At 39.0% G+C, this 17,064-nt stretch overlaps 1 protein-coding gene and 1 long non-coding RNA gene across 2 annotated transcripts in view; one reads left to right on the plus strand and one right to left on the minus strand.

Annotated features, from left to right (window-relative positions):
- Positions 1-6,030: 6,030 nt before the first annotated feature.
- Positions 6,031-7,541, minus strand: LOC131245454 (putative germin-like protein 2-1). Its single transcript, XM_058244941.1, has 2 exons — positions 7,283-7,541; positions 6,031-6,688 (listed from the first exon to the last, which is right to left on the minus strand). The coding sequence occupies exons 1-2, from the start codon at positions 7,392-7,394 to the stop codon at positions 6,141-6,143; spliced, it is 660 nt and encodes a 219-aa protein (XP_058100924.1). The 5' UTR covers positions 7,395-7,541; the 3' UTR covers positions 6,031-6,140.
- Positions 6,739-17,064, plus strand: part of LOC131245457 (uncharacterized) — a 35,504-nt gene continuing 25,178 nt past the window's right edge. The window contains exon 1 of the long non-coding RNA XR_009170881.1: positions 6,739-6,909. This is a non-coding gene — a long non-coding RNA (uncharacterized LOC131245457). The remainder of the gene's footprint in view (positions 6,910-17,064) is intronic.

The following is a 17,064-nucleotide window of genomic DNA, read 5'->3' on the forward strand; positions in this document are numbered from 1 at the left end:
AAAGAGATAAAATAGACTAGATTACTAGGAATTTCTGATGTGATAGGATCTGATGTACGGCAAGTCATAGAGCATACGTTCACTAGAGGTCTAGAGAAGTAGGGGGGTTGAGAAGGGAGTAGATGTCATGATGAATGCTTGCATATAGAATGGATCTTTGGCTTAATCTTGAGTAGGCTAAAACATGAACTAAACCATGATCTCATTGAGTAATGTTGGAGGTTGGGATGGCTGAGAAAGTAGGGAGTGGGCTAAGGGGATAGTTGAAAAATCTGGACTTGAAGGCTTAGGAGCTCCTCCTCACCCTCACTCTCTTCCTCTCACTCTCCTTCTCACTTAAGCTTGGAAGTAAAGAGTTGTTTTTGAAATGTGAAGAGGAGAGGGCTATTTATAGCTTTCTCCAATGGCATTGCTGTAAATAGGAGGTAGGTAAGGGTTAAAATGATGACATAGAGGCTTGTGATTGGCCAGGGAGAGAGGAGTGCCACGTGACGTGCTTCCATTGGCTCTTGGGCTCGGTAAAATGGTAAATAGTGATGATGGGAGGGATAAATCCATGGAAAAGTTGACTTTTGGATGCTGGGACAGCTGTCCATGCGTGGGCCGCAAGTGGATGCACCTCGAGTACCGCCGGCGGTAGTCAGACTACCGCTGGTAGTAGTTAGACTACCGCTCGGGCTTCGTTTAGGCCGGGTTCATGCGTGAGGGCTTTACTTGATGTGCTGGTTCGATCAGTGGTCTCCTTTTGGGGTTTTATGGCTCAGACAGGCGGGCTTAAGCTCGGGTAACGAGTTATAGTCAAGGTATAAGTTATAAGCGGGGGTTATGTGTGGATTGAACGGTTTGGATCACGGTTTTGGGTCTTGGTTAGGAAGTTTTGAGATTTTTGGGTCAGGGTTAGGTTACGGCTGGAATTAGGGTTTGGTTTAGGATTTGATCATGGTTCCTGGGTTGTCTTAGCCTTCTTGAGATGTTAGCCTAGGTGGGGTGTCTACAAAACCTATAACCTTAACCTTAACCTAAACCTAAACCAGAACTCGAACCCGAAGCCGAATTCCTAAACCTATAACCTATAACCTATAAACTAAACCTATAACCTAAACCTAAACCTATAACCTAAACCTAAACCCAAACCTAAACCTATAACCTATAACCTAAACCTAAACCTATAACCTATAACCTATAACCTACATCTAAACCTATAGCCTATAACCTTAACCTAAACCTATAACCTATAAAGTAAACCTATAACCTATAACCTAAACCTAAACCTATTCTCAAATCCCTAAACCTAAACCTATAACCTAAACCTGTAGCCTATAACCTATAACCTATAACCTAAACCTATAACCTATTCGCAAATCCCTAAACCTAAACCTATAACCTTAACCATAACCTAAACCCGAACCTAAACCCGAACCCGAATTCCTAAACCTATAACCTGATCTCTCTCTCTCTATATATAATTAATTAATTAATTAATTAATTAATTAATTAATCTATATGAGAAACATTTTGGCCTGATTTTTCTCTCCTCCTTTTCTTACTTATGTCTCTCTCTTATTATGTAATGTTTCTACAAGTATGTTCCAATTTTGTTAGTTATATATGTAATAGTATATTGAGGACATGCAGAAAGCAAAGAAAGAGATGGAAAAACTGAAGGGGGAGGCATAAGCCAACAAGGATCACATGCTACAGATGGTTTGAATTTTTTACTTGGATTTATTATCTGATACTCTTAAGGATTTAAATATTTTATAATATTTTTTTTTACAGTATAAAGAAATAGCACAAGTGAATGAAGTTACATTGAAGCAAATTGAATTTGCTCATGAAAAATTCAAGACTGAGGTACATCTCTGTACCTGAACTTCATTTGTTTGAAAGTTGCAATCCCTGTTTTCAGTGTTTTTTTGTCTTTCTTTCTTTTGAGATGTGTACAAATGCATGCTTGTTTGATTGTGTCTACAAATGCTGTTTTATATAGGCTGACAAGCTAAAGAAGTCATTGGAGGATGATATTCACTTTTCTCAAGGGAAGGGTTTCAGAACTTGAAAGTAATCTTGTGTCAAAGTCCACAGAAGTTACATTTACAGTTTCAGGAAAAGAAGAAGCTCTATCTTCTTATGATAGGTTGAGAAAAGTGAAGTATTTTTTATTTAGAAATGTGAATGTGGGATACATTGTTTGATTTGATTGCTATTTGTAATAAATGCATCGTTTTTTTCCTGATTGTATTTTATGTACTATTCCTATCAGTATTAATCTTAGATGAGTTATCAATCACAATAGGTTCTTGCAATGGAAACAGGCACCATTATTAAATTTTTTTTGCAACATTATTATTTAATTTTTTTTTTTAAATAGCTACGGATTTTAACCGTAGCTATTATCCGTAGCCATACATACATTTCGCTATAGAAATTATAGCTATGACCTTTATTTGTAGCTATTGATATCTATTGCTACGGATTCAATCCGTAGGCATAACTTTAGCTACGGCTTTTGTCCGTAGCTATTGATTCTTTATTGCTACGGATATAATCCGTAGCTACTGATATCTATTGCTACGAATATAATTCGTAGCTAGACCTTTAGCTACCCCACCAATAGCGACGGACGTGCTACAGACTAGATCCGTAGCAAAAAGGTCTTTAGCTACGGTTTTTGGCCGTATCCTTTGCCCGTTTTTCTTATAGTGGTATGCGAAAAATAATCAGGTTATCGGGTCGTCGTGCTGGCCCGGTCCTTATTGCTATTAAAAAAATATTTAGTCTGAATATTTTCTTTTATTTTTGAGTTGTTTCTTATTGCTATGAGTAAGGCCCGATCCTTTTTGTGGTGCCTTTTTTTTTTTTTTTTTTTGTACACACGCACCCGCCACACACTTATGCATGCCATAGTGGGATTTCACCATATATGGGTTTCGAACCCAAGACCTTGTGTTGAACCTTCTTAGAGTCTACCACTCGAGCAAGGATTGGAACCCAAGAAATATTATGTGATTTTAAATTTTATTTATTAATTTTTTTACACACACACATACCCCCACAAACTCACGCTGGGATTTCACCACCTATGGGTAACCCTTGACCAGGTGTTGACATTCCTTAAGAGTCCACCACTGGAGCAAGAGTAACCATGTTCAGCCTTTCTTTTCATTTAAATAAAGCTCAGGTGGTGAGCTCTCACCTTTCCCAAAAAAAAGAAAAACAAAACCTCAGGGGCACCAATGGTTTAATCAAACTTTGAGTTGAGTAGATTTTGACACGCTTGCATATTATACACACATAAAATCTGAATACATACAGGGGCTCTCAATCACACATATGGCCACATGTTTGATATATTGAATTGACACAACACATAGGCCACACAGGTGTTCAGATATGAAACCATTTTCAATCGCTTGTCACAGTCCATATTTTCACAATAGCAGCTAAGAATTTCCCAGTCCAAGCATTCTTGCATAAGGACGCAAGCTGACTACCCATATCAAAGAGGACTCAGCAATTACACACTATTGTGTAAATAGAATGCGTCATCCCAGCCGTTTCCAAAGAGAATTTGCAAAAAACACGCAAGGTTCCAATTCTGCCAAGTGGGGCCTTGCTTCCGTAATCAAGTCTGCTGGTCTGTTGTGTCCCACTGTGGATGGACCATGTCTGAAAAATCCCCCTGATAGGAAATCTGTTACCTTGCAAATTTTCCTAAAACCATCTGGCTAAGAAGAACATTATTAATACAGAACACTGAATAAAATCATTTGGATCTTCTAATCTGGGAAATTTTGGATCATGGCCCATACAAGGTGGGCCACCACAGAAGAATGATTTAGTCCCCACTTGTTCTACACTTTATATATATATATATATATATATATATATATATATATATATATATATATATATATATATATATATTTATATATATAGAAAATAGATATAAAGCCAATGTTTTAAAACCCGAGTCCCTGCTCATGGCTCAGTGGTAGATTAGGGTCTCATGGGTTCGAGTACCCATGCAGTGCCCGTATATATAAAAAAAAAAGTCTTGAAACTTGAAAATGGGCCAGGCCCATTTTGAAATTTGAATTTGCTTGGCATGAGCCCAGTCCATTAACAAACCTAGAGATCATACTTTATATAAATAATTTTTAACCCTTATCAAAATCTCTAATACATAATTATTGTTAACTTAGATGATATGATCTCAATTTTAATCTTTACCAAAATCTCTAATATGTAATTACAGTTAACCAAAATAGATAAACTCATTAAAAATGTGGCAACGAAAAATGTGTAAGTTGTTAACATAGTGGCACACAAAATAGTGCTCTTGGTTTTTAAGAATTCTTGGATAAGGGTGGTGCATCAAGAAGGTACTCATATGCAACGCTTGTAAGATATGCCTATTGTACAAACCTTGCTGAGGAGGATCTGCATCAGTGACATAGAGGAGGACATGAGGTCGAGCACTATCTTCCTCAAGAAGATAACTATTCCGAATCCACGGAACTTCTTTGGACTCCTCATACAGACTTCTCAAACCCACGAGGAAAGAAAACAATAAAATAGAAATAAATTTTAATAAATTCGAAATTGATTGATGAATGAAAAAAAATGAGTTCACAGCCCTTTAAATAGGGACACTAAGCAATGAGAGAGAAATTAGAATGAAACTACGACTGAAACTCCTAGAATTCACGACTTACTATAAATAGTAAACTTACTATTTATAGAGGACAGCCGTGATATCTACTAGTGCGCAAGGTTTTCGGCCAAAATAGTAAGTGTCCTATATGGCTTCACAAGTTGTTCTCCTAATTTTTCTAAGCTCTTTTAGTGTTGCACGTAACTCCTTAAGTCCAACGGATAAAGAGTTATAATCGGAATTAAAATAGGGAAACGAACGTCCACCTAGGGGTACTTCGCAAATCCGGCTTGCATAGCTGGGTTGGGTGGCTAAAGTAGTTCATTCTATCCTAAAATCATATATTTTACGTCCGAAGACTCATTCCATATTGCGAGATACGCCTGATTAAGGTCCGACAATCCGGATCACTTCTGTTGACCCTCTCTACATCAGTCAGGGACTGGATTAGGTGTGACCCACCTTAATGTGTATTGTTTATATCCACACCATCCATCCGTTTTCAGATCAATTTAGGGCACAATCCCAAAAATGAAGCAGATTCAAATCTTAGGTGGACCAAGCCACAAGAAACAGTGGGAATTGACGGTTAAAATGAGCTGGCAAAATGGATGGACGGCATGGATATACAATAGATACATCAAAATACGCATATCATGTGAGGCAGGGGCTGCACGTAATCCGGGCCCTCCGCATCAGAGCTGGGTACCTCTAAAATACGCATATCATGCGCGTGGTCTAATCCAACACCTTTTTTTTTTTTGGGTTTCATCATATGAATGCGCGTGGTCTAATCCGACACCTTTTTTTTTTTGGGTTTCATCATATGAATGCGTGTGGTCTGCATTTTGACCGGCCTATTTCTGGGGCATCCATGAACCCTGCGATGAGCTTGGCCCCCAGGGATCATAGCCAACCGTTATGAGGGCACATGGGTCTACATTGTGGAGCCCATCTGTGGGATGGTGTTGGGTGCGTGGGTCTATGACCTCATCCTCTTCACCAATAACCCCTTGCGTGAGATCACCAAGAGAAAATTACTGTAAGTTCCAAGTCAAAATGGCTCCAACTGAATAGAAAATAGATATTGATAGGGATTCTATCCAAGAGGTACAATAGGTAGATGATTTGCTTATAATATTACTTTATTTTCTTCCTTCCTTACCAAAGCTAATGCTTATTTTTAACGCTTCTTCACTTAATTTGAAGCGAAATGATCAATCGAAGACTCTCGAAGTTGCTACATCGTATTCATTACATCTCAATAAACTTCGTGAACCATGCAAGTAGAGAGAGAGAGAGAGAGATAACAGGCCAAAATCCACGAGAAACCATTAAACAGAAACAAATAAAGAAAGAAAACAAACGACAGATAAAAACAAATACGTTGCACTCCCATTTTATTCAAACATTAACGTAAGTAAAGAACTATATCTGGATACACTATAAATTACTGAGGGAGTTTATTGTAAGGTAGCGTGCTCTAGTGTTTCACTGCAAACTGCGATTGGAGATAATCAATTATTTTCTTGTCAACTTGGAATGCCTTGGCAAGAACATCATCTGAGATGGGCGGATTTGATCCAAACACAGCATTTGCAATGGTGATGGTTCCAGGGTTCTGGCTGCCAAATCCTACAATGGCTATGGCATTGGTGTGGCCGATGTTTTGCTGGAAGTGAATGAGGCCTTCTGGGAAGACAAACACATCACCTTTATGAAGGGTCTTTGCTATGAAGCGATTTTCAGTGTTGGAAGTGACGAATCCGACATAGAGGGTGCCCTCCAATACTGTTAGGATCTCTGTGGCCCGCGGGTGTGTGTGGGGTGGATTGAGACCATAGGGCGCGTAATCTATCCGAGCCAAGGAGACGCCGAGGGTGTTGAGTCCTGGTATCTGGGCTACATTTACTGGGGTCACATCGGACCCAACCTTGTTATCCGTGTTGCCTGGTTTGTCCAGTCCCGAGAAGAAGAAATCATCAGCTTGAACTTCCTTTGGGTCCTTGCATACAAATCCATTCACCAACACTGCCATCATATAATACAAAAGAGATTGAGATATTTGAGCAACAAAACAGAGAGAGATCTACACAAAAAAATGGCATTGCCATTTATCTCTGTATGTCTTTTTTGTTTTCCTTGATCGTGTGGTTAGGTTTTTATTTGATGATGGGGTTGTGGAGAGAATTTGTTTTTTTTTTTTTTTTTTTTTCAAATAAGAAGGGATTAAAAGAGGGGAGGCATGAGAGGTATAGTAATCTAGAGATGCCGTTGGGATTAAAACCACGTCTCATCATCAGCAGAATGTAGTAGAGTTGATATTGAGATATTTTGTGTTATATTTGTGTGATTCTTCTGCGCCCGCCCCCCGCCCAATAAAATAATAATAATAATAATAATAATAATAATAATAATAATAATAATAATAATAATACAAAAGAGATTGTAAGCAGTATATTCTTTCCTTTTTACAAAAAAAAAAAAAGAGAAGGTATATTCTTTCAAGACCTATTAAACCAACATAAAGGTACTGAGTCCCACCCATCACATGAATCCTTTTATGTGGATTGCATTTCTATGAAACATTTGCAGCATTGATGCAATTACTTAGAGTGAACATACCTTCGCTGTTTTTCAAAGCAACGCAGAAATCCTGTAAAGGGCTGGGATCGGATGCAGCGGCAAATGAGAAACTAAAAGCAAGGAATGTTAGGAGAAGAAAGCCAGTGGCCATCTTGAAAATATTTGGGAGTGTTTATGTATGTAAGCTAGGAAACCCTGAATCTTATAATGAGGAGTGTTTTTTGGCTGTGGGTTTTGGATGAAGATTAAGCTAGTATTTATAGAGTTAAGGAAATGTCGATCACTGAAATGGTCTTATTACTTTAGAAGCAATGAAGGTTTATTTATTGTTATTTTTTCAAATCCAAGACTTGTTCCTGGTCGACTCTGTATAAGAAGGAATTGGTTGAGTCAGTTGCTTGTAAAAAAAAAAAAAAAAGTCATTTCTTTAGTAAGTCATTTCATATATGCTAACCACTCCGATTTGACTTTGAGGGATGCAAAATAAGCAGTCGTCCTGTGATATCTCATGCCATGGTTGTGAATGGGTCCCGTTATTGCTTGGGAGCGGATTAAGTGTTTCCGTTAGTGGGTGTTACCCTGACCGTAAGGGTCTACCTTGATGAATGTGTTGTCTATTCATGTGGTCCATCCATTTTTCCATCTCATTTTAGGATTTGATTCTAAAAATTAAGCAGATCCAATTCTTAGGTGGACTACACTACTGGAAACTGTGTTTGACCATTAAAAACTTATTGTGGGCCATCAAAGTTTTGGATCAAGCTGATATTTGTATTTTCCCTTCAACAAGGTCTGTTGGACCTTATCAACATGTTGGATGGCAAATAAATATAACCGTGGGCCCTAGGTGCTCCCGAAGTAGTTTTTAATGGTAGGCATTCAATCACCACTGTTTCTGTGTTGGGTCCACTCGAGATTTGGATCTATATAAGTTTTAGGGCCACATCATCATATGATCTAGAAAAAAATGGATAGAACGCGTTGATATACCACACATTCATCAAGGTGGGCCTCACAGTCACTGTACACCCACTAAATAACTGTCCTATTCACAAATGGTTGCACGATAAATATTGGTTGATTGGACGACAATGGTGCTGGAGATATTTACAGGTTTTATCAGAGGATATCTCCAGGTTTCATTAGAGGTGGGACCAGGAAAGGTGCCTGCTCCGTAGAACTTCAGGCTTTTCTTTACATGTCTTTTTCTAAAGTTTGAAAAAATTGCGCTGCGGATTTCCGGTGAAAGCCTTTCGCGAGAAGTTCTTCCACTAGATTAGGTGGCAACCACCGTGATGACTTTTCTTTGCATGTCTTTCTCTAATGTTTGAAAAAATCACGCTGCGGAATTCCTGCGAAAGCCTTATGCACGAAGTTCCTGCACTGAAACCTAAGTGGGACCCACCGTGATGTTTTTGAGAAATCCAATCCGTCCATCCGTTTTATGAGATCATTTTAGGACCTGCATACGAAAATGAGCCGAAACCAATACTCAAGTGGGCTGAAAATGTGAAGATTAAACATACACAGTTGAAATATTCGTAAATCACATAAGTTTTGAATGGTATAGATGGCATGTAAACATCGACCCAAAGGAGGTTTCAATGGTAGGAATTTCCCTGCTCCCTTTTCCTTCAGTACACTGTATCGAGCTTACTTTTGGTCTCAAGTCATAAATTGAGCTAAAAAAAATGGATGGACAGGCTAAATTTCTCACAAATATCATGGTGGGCCCCACCTAAGTTTCTAATAAAGTTAGCAAGTTCCTGGACGTCCTAGAGGCGGATTGCATGCTTCATTAGGGAGGTAGTTACCAAAATAGCGTGGATTAGCTACTGACCGGTTGAGTAGCGAGACTAGCTACTGAAGTTAATGTCACCAAGTTCTGTGGGCCCACCATGATGTATGTCTAATATTCACGCCTTCCATCCATTTGGTGAGATCATTTTTGGGCAATATCCAAAGAATGAGTTAAATCCAAAGCTCCAGTGGACCTAGCACGAAAAATAGTGGGAACTGACATCCACCATTAAAAACTTCTAAAGGCTACAAAAGTTTTAGATCAAGCTAATATTTGTGTTTTCCCTTGTTTCATTACTTTTTTAACTTTTGAACCGGTTAGATTTCAAATAAACATTATGGTGAGCCATAGGATAGTTTCAGCTGTGGGAGAGCCTTAGGATAGTTTCAGTGGTGGGAATCACTCTTCCCACTGTTTCTGTGATGGGTCCACTACAGATTTTTATCTGCCTCATTCTTTGACTCATGCCTTAAAATGATATTTCAAAATGGATGGACGGTGTGGATACAACACATACATTATAGTGGGCCCCACAGAACTTGGTGACGTCACTTCAGTATGGGACTTGAATACTTAACCTATCAGTATCGGACTTGAGTACTTAACCTATCAATATCTAATCTGCGTAGGTTATCGAGGGACGCAGATTGCGTCCTACATTTGCCCGTCGTTGGGAACGGGCGGGAGCTTTGAGTGGCCACCGTGATGTATGGGTCTTATCCACACTGTCCATCCATTTCTTTCATCATTTTAGGCTATTAGCTCAAAAATGTGGCAAATGCAGGACAGATGTGGGCTACAGTGGGGATTAAACCCTTACCCTTGAAAAATTCATGGGGGCCAAAGAAGTTTTGGATGGAGCTGATATTTGTGTTTTCTCTTCATCCAAAGCTATGTATAACTTTATGAATTGACTGGATGGCTAATATAAATCACAGTGAGCCCTAGAAAATTTTCAATGGTGAGGATTATTATCACTGCTGCTTTCTGCGAAAGCGTTTCTCGCACTGGAAACCTAGGTGGGGCCCACCATAATGTTTTTGAGAAATCTACCCCGTCTATCCGTTTTTCCTTATCATTTCAGGGCATTATCCAAAATCTGAGGTAGATCCAAATCTCAAGTGGACCACACCACAGGAAGCAGTGGTGATATGATTCTCACCATTAAATATTTTTTACGGCCCACCGTGATATTTATTTGACATCCAACCTGTAGATTAGGTCATACAGACTTGGATGGTGGAAAAAAACAAATATTAGCTTGATCCAAAGATTTGGTAGCCCTAGGAAGTTTTTAATGGTGAGTGTTCAATCAACACTGTGTGGCCCACTTGAGATTTTGATCTACCTCAGTTTTGGATTCATACCATAAAATTATTTTTTAAAATGTATGGATGGCATGGATTTATCACTAATATCTTGGTGGAATCCACACCTAGCATCCAGTGGAAGAATTTCATGTGAAAAGCAACTGCTGCATCCTTCGAAAAGTTAGAGAATACGGTGAAGAGGCGTCCTAGAAAAGGAAACTCGCTCTTTCAAACTTGTGCCTAAGAGCACCTTCATCCAGACCATAATGACGTGCCTTCTACATACGTCGATGGGTAAACTAGTACGATGAATTGTAGGGTTCCGATGTATCAAATAAGTCCTGATTGGATGATTGTAGACGTTTGGTTTATGACATTTGCTGACCTAACTATTCCTTGGTGTTGTGTAGTCTCAGTGAAAATATTTCAGAAAATTGGATAATATTTTTCCCAGCTTCTAGAAAAGGAGGATTTCCTACATGACATGCTAATTACCGGTGGAAAAGGAGGAAATTATTTAACACATGAAATGGGGTGGTTGGTTTGAATCGGCCCCAAATGGGAGCTACCTGCTTTGATGAAGACACAATTGCATAAGAAAGTAAACTGGGAGAAAAATTCCTGACCTTAATCAAAGGTTCATTCCATCTTAGCTTAAATCACCTTTAATAGAATTCTAATCAAGAGAGCTTTGAGAATAGCTTACTGTTTCGAAATTGACTTAACTCGGTGATAGAACTCGATCCCCTACTGCACTTGATCAGGATTCGCCTGGCTTAAGTCCTTTAAACGCCGCTGCCTAACAATCTAAACCCGATTAGTTCTACCTCAGCCCTAGGTATATAAGTCACCGAGTCAACAAATCGTGACTCACTAATTCAAGACAGTAACTTGTATGAGAGGGCTTACCTCGGACTGGGTTGTATGTGGGTCTGACTCAACTATTGTGTCGAGGAATCGGATTTACTCTGTACTGTGCTGCGGAATCGGATTTACTGGGTTTTTTGGTCCAGTGCATAGTGGGTGCACAAACTCCATCTGCACCGCACTTTAAAGTGGGGTCCGTAGTGATTTTTGATTGAAATCCACTCTGTTTATTCGATTCTAAGGGTGTAATTAGTGCCATTGACCAAAGATGAGGCATATACAAGGCTCGGGTGGGCCATACTTCTAGATTTTAGCTCTTCACTTATGGAATTATGTCGATCTGATTTTCAGATCATTCCAAATTTGAACATCAATGGTGAAAAGGGTCCTATGGCCTATTTAAGTGATTTTCAACGGTTTATTCAGTTACCAAAGGTTGGGGCAAGGATGATCAAATAGTGGGATGTGAACTCAGAGTGCTGTAGGCCTAATAACGTTGGATCTGGCGAATTGGATCCAAATCTTAAGATGATTCAAGGTCGGGGCCTTCCATAGTCTACATTAAATAGTTCTAATGGTTTATAGGGTTGTCTAATTGCAACATGAAGATTGATTTTATAATCTGATGATTGAATTAGGGAAATCAAGTGTTAGAACGATCGGCGGAATGTTGTGAACCTGATGAATAGTGGATCTCGTGATTCAGAATTCCAAATCTAAGACGAATAGTTAGATTTATATATCCAAAAGATGGAAATCTGAAAACAGGTTTCTCCGTTAATGTGCATGTCCATCTTGAAAATCAATAGATTGGATGATTAATTTAATTATGGATGAAGATCACTCCTTAAGGATTGATTTTATGGTCAATTAAATGAACTATTCAACCCATGGTGAGATTGAAAGGTTGTACAACTATTCATGATGTACTCTATGTTGAGATATCAAAGGCTTAAGTAAGGGCGAGCCGTTCTCAAAATGGCAGATGCATTGTGGTTTGACAAAGTCCAAAATTTGATGGTTAAGATAGTAACTTTATGTATCATTGAATGATGGATCATAACAATTTTCACATGCACAAGTGCCTAACTAGGTCTCCCCAATAACGCCTGAGTACGGAAAAGTACAGGGTGTTACATGACATTTTTGGACGTTATCGATTCAATTGACAGAGGCGTTGATTCGATCGATGGTTTGTCGAGTCTCGTTGATTTGATCGACAGTTAGATCAACAGTGCACACAAGTTCTATGTAAGTGCATTTTTATTTTTTATTTTATTTTATTAGGTGTAAGCCACCTACTATGTATTGATGTAAGCAAGATGTACAATTGGAGATTCAGGTTGACACCACAAGGGTTGGCCAAACCTATCATATGGAAGAAGAACAAGGAGCAAAATTTACAAGGAGAACGCAGGATATTGGAGACGACAGGTGCAAAAGGCTGAAGCAAACAAGGCTACCAGGCAGAGATGGAAGGACCTCTCAAGATCAAGGGAAGTTGCACAGAAACACATAGCAGTGACCACCCCCATTGTGACGAGAAGGCAAGAATTGCATAATGCCAATATCAGCCGATCCCAATTTTGGGCTTGGAAAGCCTAATCTGGCTAAGATTGGATTTATCTAGAAGCATAGAGCCTAAGTGCTAAAATACTTGTAAAAACGCTGCTGTCATGCTACATATGGTGAAATTTTGAGGGTGCAATCCATGTGTTTATGGAAATGTTGCACTGGCGAAATCGGCTCGACTTTGGCTGGAATTCGGCACGAATTGGGCCGAGTTGCTGACGGAACTGAGCCAAGTTGACCAGTCAGGCTTGCGGACCGAGCCGAGTTCGAGCTGGGATCAGCTAGTGGCCACGCCAAGGCTAGCTGTGCCAAGCTTGACTCAGAATCGGCTAGTGTACACCTCTAGCCATGACTGGCCAGGTATAAAGAAAAATGAAGAAAATATGTATCCCACTGTTTTACGTGAACAAACAAGCATACAAGGATAAGGTTAGGATTGTTCAACCAATTTAAGTTTTGTATCCTAACTTAACACAGGTGGTTGCAGCAATTTATTCAGTTTGATTTGAGTCAATATATGCCATTCATAGGTGCTCGCGTATTAAGCATCACACCCCAGCCAGAATATAAATAACTGCCCCGTAGAAAGTTCTTGTTTGTACGGGACGCGCCCATTGTTTAGTAGGTACGTCGTGTCATTTGAGTGGATGATGATGATGCAGCAGGTGATGCTTAAAAAAAAGTTTTATTAGAGGTGGGACCAGAAACCTGCCTAATTTGATAATTCCTTTACATGTCTTTTGCTAATGTGGAAAGATATTCAAACAGAACAGTTAGCTTTCACTTCCACTGACGTGGCAATGTTACCATCATGTTCAGGGAAAAATCAGCCCGTTGAATTGTAGGGTTCTGATGTATCGATGAAGTCCTGATCTATTGGGACTATGGTTTGTTAATCCATTCCGTTTGATGATTAAAAAATAATAATAAAATCTTTCTGATTAGATGATCCAATCGGTCTGGTTTATGGCGATTTTTTTTATACCTAATTACGTTCCTGAAAATTAGATTATTTTTATTTTCTAAGCTTTCTCTAAAAAATGGTGTCCTGCACGTGGGAAGGAGGATTTCCTATATGCCACGTATGCCTAATTAACGGTGGCAATCGAGCAGAAGCTCGCCGACCCAATGAGCTGACCTAGCCTTGGGCCTGCACTCTTGTCTGTGGGTCGGGCTTGGACCTTCTGAAAAATCTTGTTAAAAGACAAAAGTTAGAAGTTTCCTTTTCCTCATTTCCCCCCCTTTTGTTTCCCTTAAACAGCTCCTGTATTTTTATGCCATGATGTTTTCCGATCTACGAGATTTTTTGGCCATTGATGGAGCAGACAACTTAGATATTAACGGTCTGAATCACTGATCCACAGCTCCATTTCATAAATGGGTGCCTTCCCTCACCGCTAATGAGGGTAGCCACTGTGAAAATCCTGAAGATAAAAACTTATGGCTAAATAAAAAAACAAACAAACAATAATTAAGGAAATGATATATATTTGAAGTATAAGTTAGATAATTTCACACGTGAGTGGAGTGATGCACGTGCACATAAGGGCCGATGCGAAAGCATAAAACACGTGTTAGACATTAGCTTTCCATAAAATTCAGACAATTTGACCCTTCAGGCAGGCCACAGCATATAAAGTAAATTGACGCTATATGGACATTCGTTTGTTTTGATATGCCATGGCCCACCTAAGTTGTTAGGTCTGATTTTATGCCAAAATATATAAACATTGTGACTCAAATTTCACACATGATACATCTTGACACGTGCCAGTTTGTTTATGTGTGCTGAAGTGTATAACGAGCTAGCAAACTTGGGTCCTTACTCTTACTCGGGTGGTAGACTCTCAGGAGTTTAAACTCCCGGTCAAGGGTTCGAGTGCCCATAGGTGGTGAAATTCCACTAGCGTGAGTGTGTGGGGTGTGTGTGCGTGTGTAAAAATAAATAAAAAGAGAGAGAAAAAAAAAAAACTAGCTAGCAAACTTCTCAAAGTACATTAGTTAACTTGCCAACAGTATAAATTATTCTAATACAAGAGTTCTTTGTTTTTCTAATGTCTCCCATCTACCGTACGTGAGGCCCATCATATTAACTGTCTAAAATCATTAGAACAATAAGCACCAATGCAATTGTGGCAAACCTCTCCACCCAAGGTCATGTGTCCAAACCAATGAGGCCAAATCTGGGCTTTTCATCGGGTATACACCATATTGTTACTGTAGATGGGTGGCATAAAAAATCAGCTGATCACGGTGTTTACACTCTTGACATAGACTAATGAAAGGCCGCCATATGTTGACACTAATGAGTTAGTATTGATGGATCCCACTCACACCTTAGAGTATTCTTGGTAAATCTTCATTTGGGGCTACTCATTTTATTATTAATGCACAGGCATGAGGCCTTACATGTCTTTAGGGGAGCAAATAGCTAGATAGATGCCATGTGGCCACGATAAACATGCTAATTGATGAATTAGCATACTGAGCATGTATATGAAAGACCTGCCGAGAGAAATGTATCCTATTACATATCTGACTATGATACACTTGGGGAGGTCGTCTCTTATAGTCTTTCCAAAATAAGAAATCTTTCTAAAGATATTTAAAGGGTCTATTGCATTTGAAAAATGTTCTGAATATCAAAAGATCGGACCGCTATCCAAGTAAATTTGGCTACGGTTTGAACCCAAGTTACAGAGACAGAAACATCAAGGAGATTAGGGCCTAGGCCATACATTGATCGTAGTTACAAGAATGAGAGAGCTGGATGATCCGATCCTGTGGCCATGGTTCAATTGGGATCAAGAAAATGGAAGAACTAGATATGATCTCGTCTGATATTAGATCAATTTCAAGTGTCAAATCCCTCCAACATTCCAAACCATCGAGGAACAAGGTTAAATGTAGGAGGTGGTTTGATTTGGACCATGCAATATCTCGATTGGAGGTATAGGAGGTCGGCCACCAGATGAGCAGTCATGATCGATTTGAGGTCCGGGATCAATCATTCCTCGTCAAATTCGTTTAGTGGGTCACGAACATCTCCCATCAAATGGTCGGCTATGAGAAGAAGATCTAAGAAGCCAACAGTTCCAGATCTATTTATGAGACTTTCTTATCCGGAGAGCATCCCATATATGTTAAAGATCCAAGATCAACAAAGAAACCTAGAGAGGAGTTTACCACCTCGACAAATCATAAAAAGAGCAATTGAAGAATTGCTCAAGGCCGTACACCATACACATATATCTACTTTTTTTAATTTTCTTTTCATAATTACCTAGCCTTGCCTAGTTTTATCATAGTTAGCTATTGCATAACATCTTTTACTGCAGTATCATTGGAGTAGATTAAATGTTCACAACCTTAAGTTGCTGGATTCCGATCAACTGAGTCCTTATTCAAGCTATTGAATCATTTTGTTGGTCGCATCTTGCCTACCAATTGCCTCAATTGTTTGTTGTGATAGACAAATCAAGTATTTACTTTTCGTTCCTTTTTTTTTTTTTTTTTTTTGATTGATCTATACTTTGTTGATTGTAATGGATCATGTATTCAAATATTAATAAAATGAACATTGTTTACCTTTCATTTTGTTTATCTATTCATGCATCTTTATTCCTTTAAAAAATATCATGTGAAAATAATGTTGAAAGAACAGTTCCTTAACTCTATTGACACAAGAAAAAATGTATCCATTCAGAAGCATTGACCCCTATTATTTCACAAATTGCTTGGTCGCTGATCACAATCGATGGTTGAGGGGATAGTTGGATCCTACGTCTAATCTCTAATTACACTGACTCGACGCAGGGTTTGAGAAGCGACAAACCCTTGACCTCTCTTTCACGCATACTTTGAGGGAAGGAAATTTGGTAGCAGATGCGCCTGCAAAAATGGCCAGAGAAGATTGCCCAAACAAGATCTATTCAAGAAAGATCGACCTTTCAGGGGATATTAGTGGCCTTTTAAATCTAGATAATGTAGCATCAGGTCTCCTAGACGAACCAGAATTCAGAAGAGGAGAATGGGATAATCCATTTTGGGGTATCCTGTTCCCCATTTCTCACAGGCAACTCTGTTTGCTGTCTTTGATCGCAGTTCTGCTTCTCCATGTGACAACCTTTTTGAAACCATTCAGCAGGTTTCCTTTCCACTCTTATTCTTAGTCAGTAAGAGTTTGGCTAGCTAGCAGTGAGGTTGCAAGGTTGCTGCTATCTATTCTCTGTTCTCCAATTTATTGTTTCCTCAAAAAAAAAAAAAAAAAA

Source organism: Magnolia sinica, chromosome 5 (genome assembly GCF_029962835.1).
Source record: "Magnolia sinica isolate HGM2019 chromosome 5, MsV1, whole genome shotgun sequence".
Taxonomy (NCBI): Eukaryota; Viridiplantae; Streptophyta; class Magnoliopsida; order Magnoliales; family Magnoliaceae; genus Magnolia; species Magnolia sinica.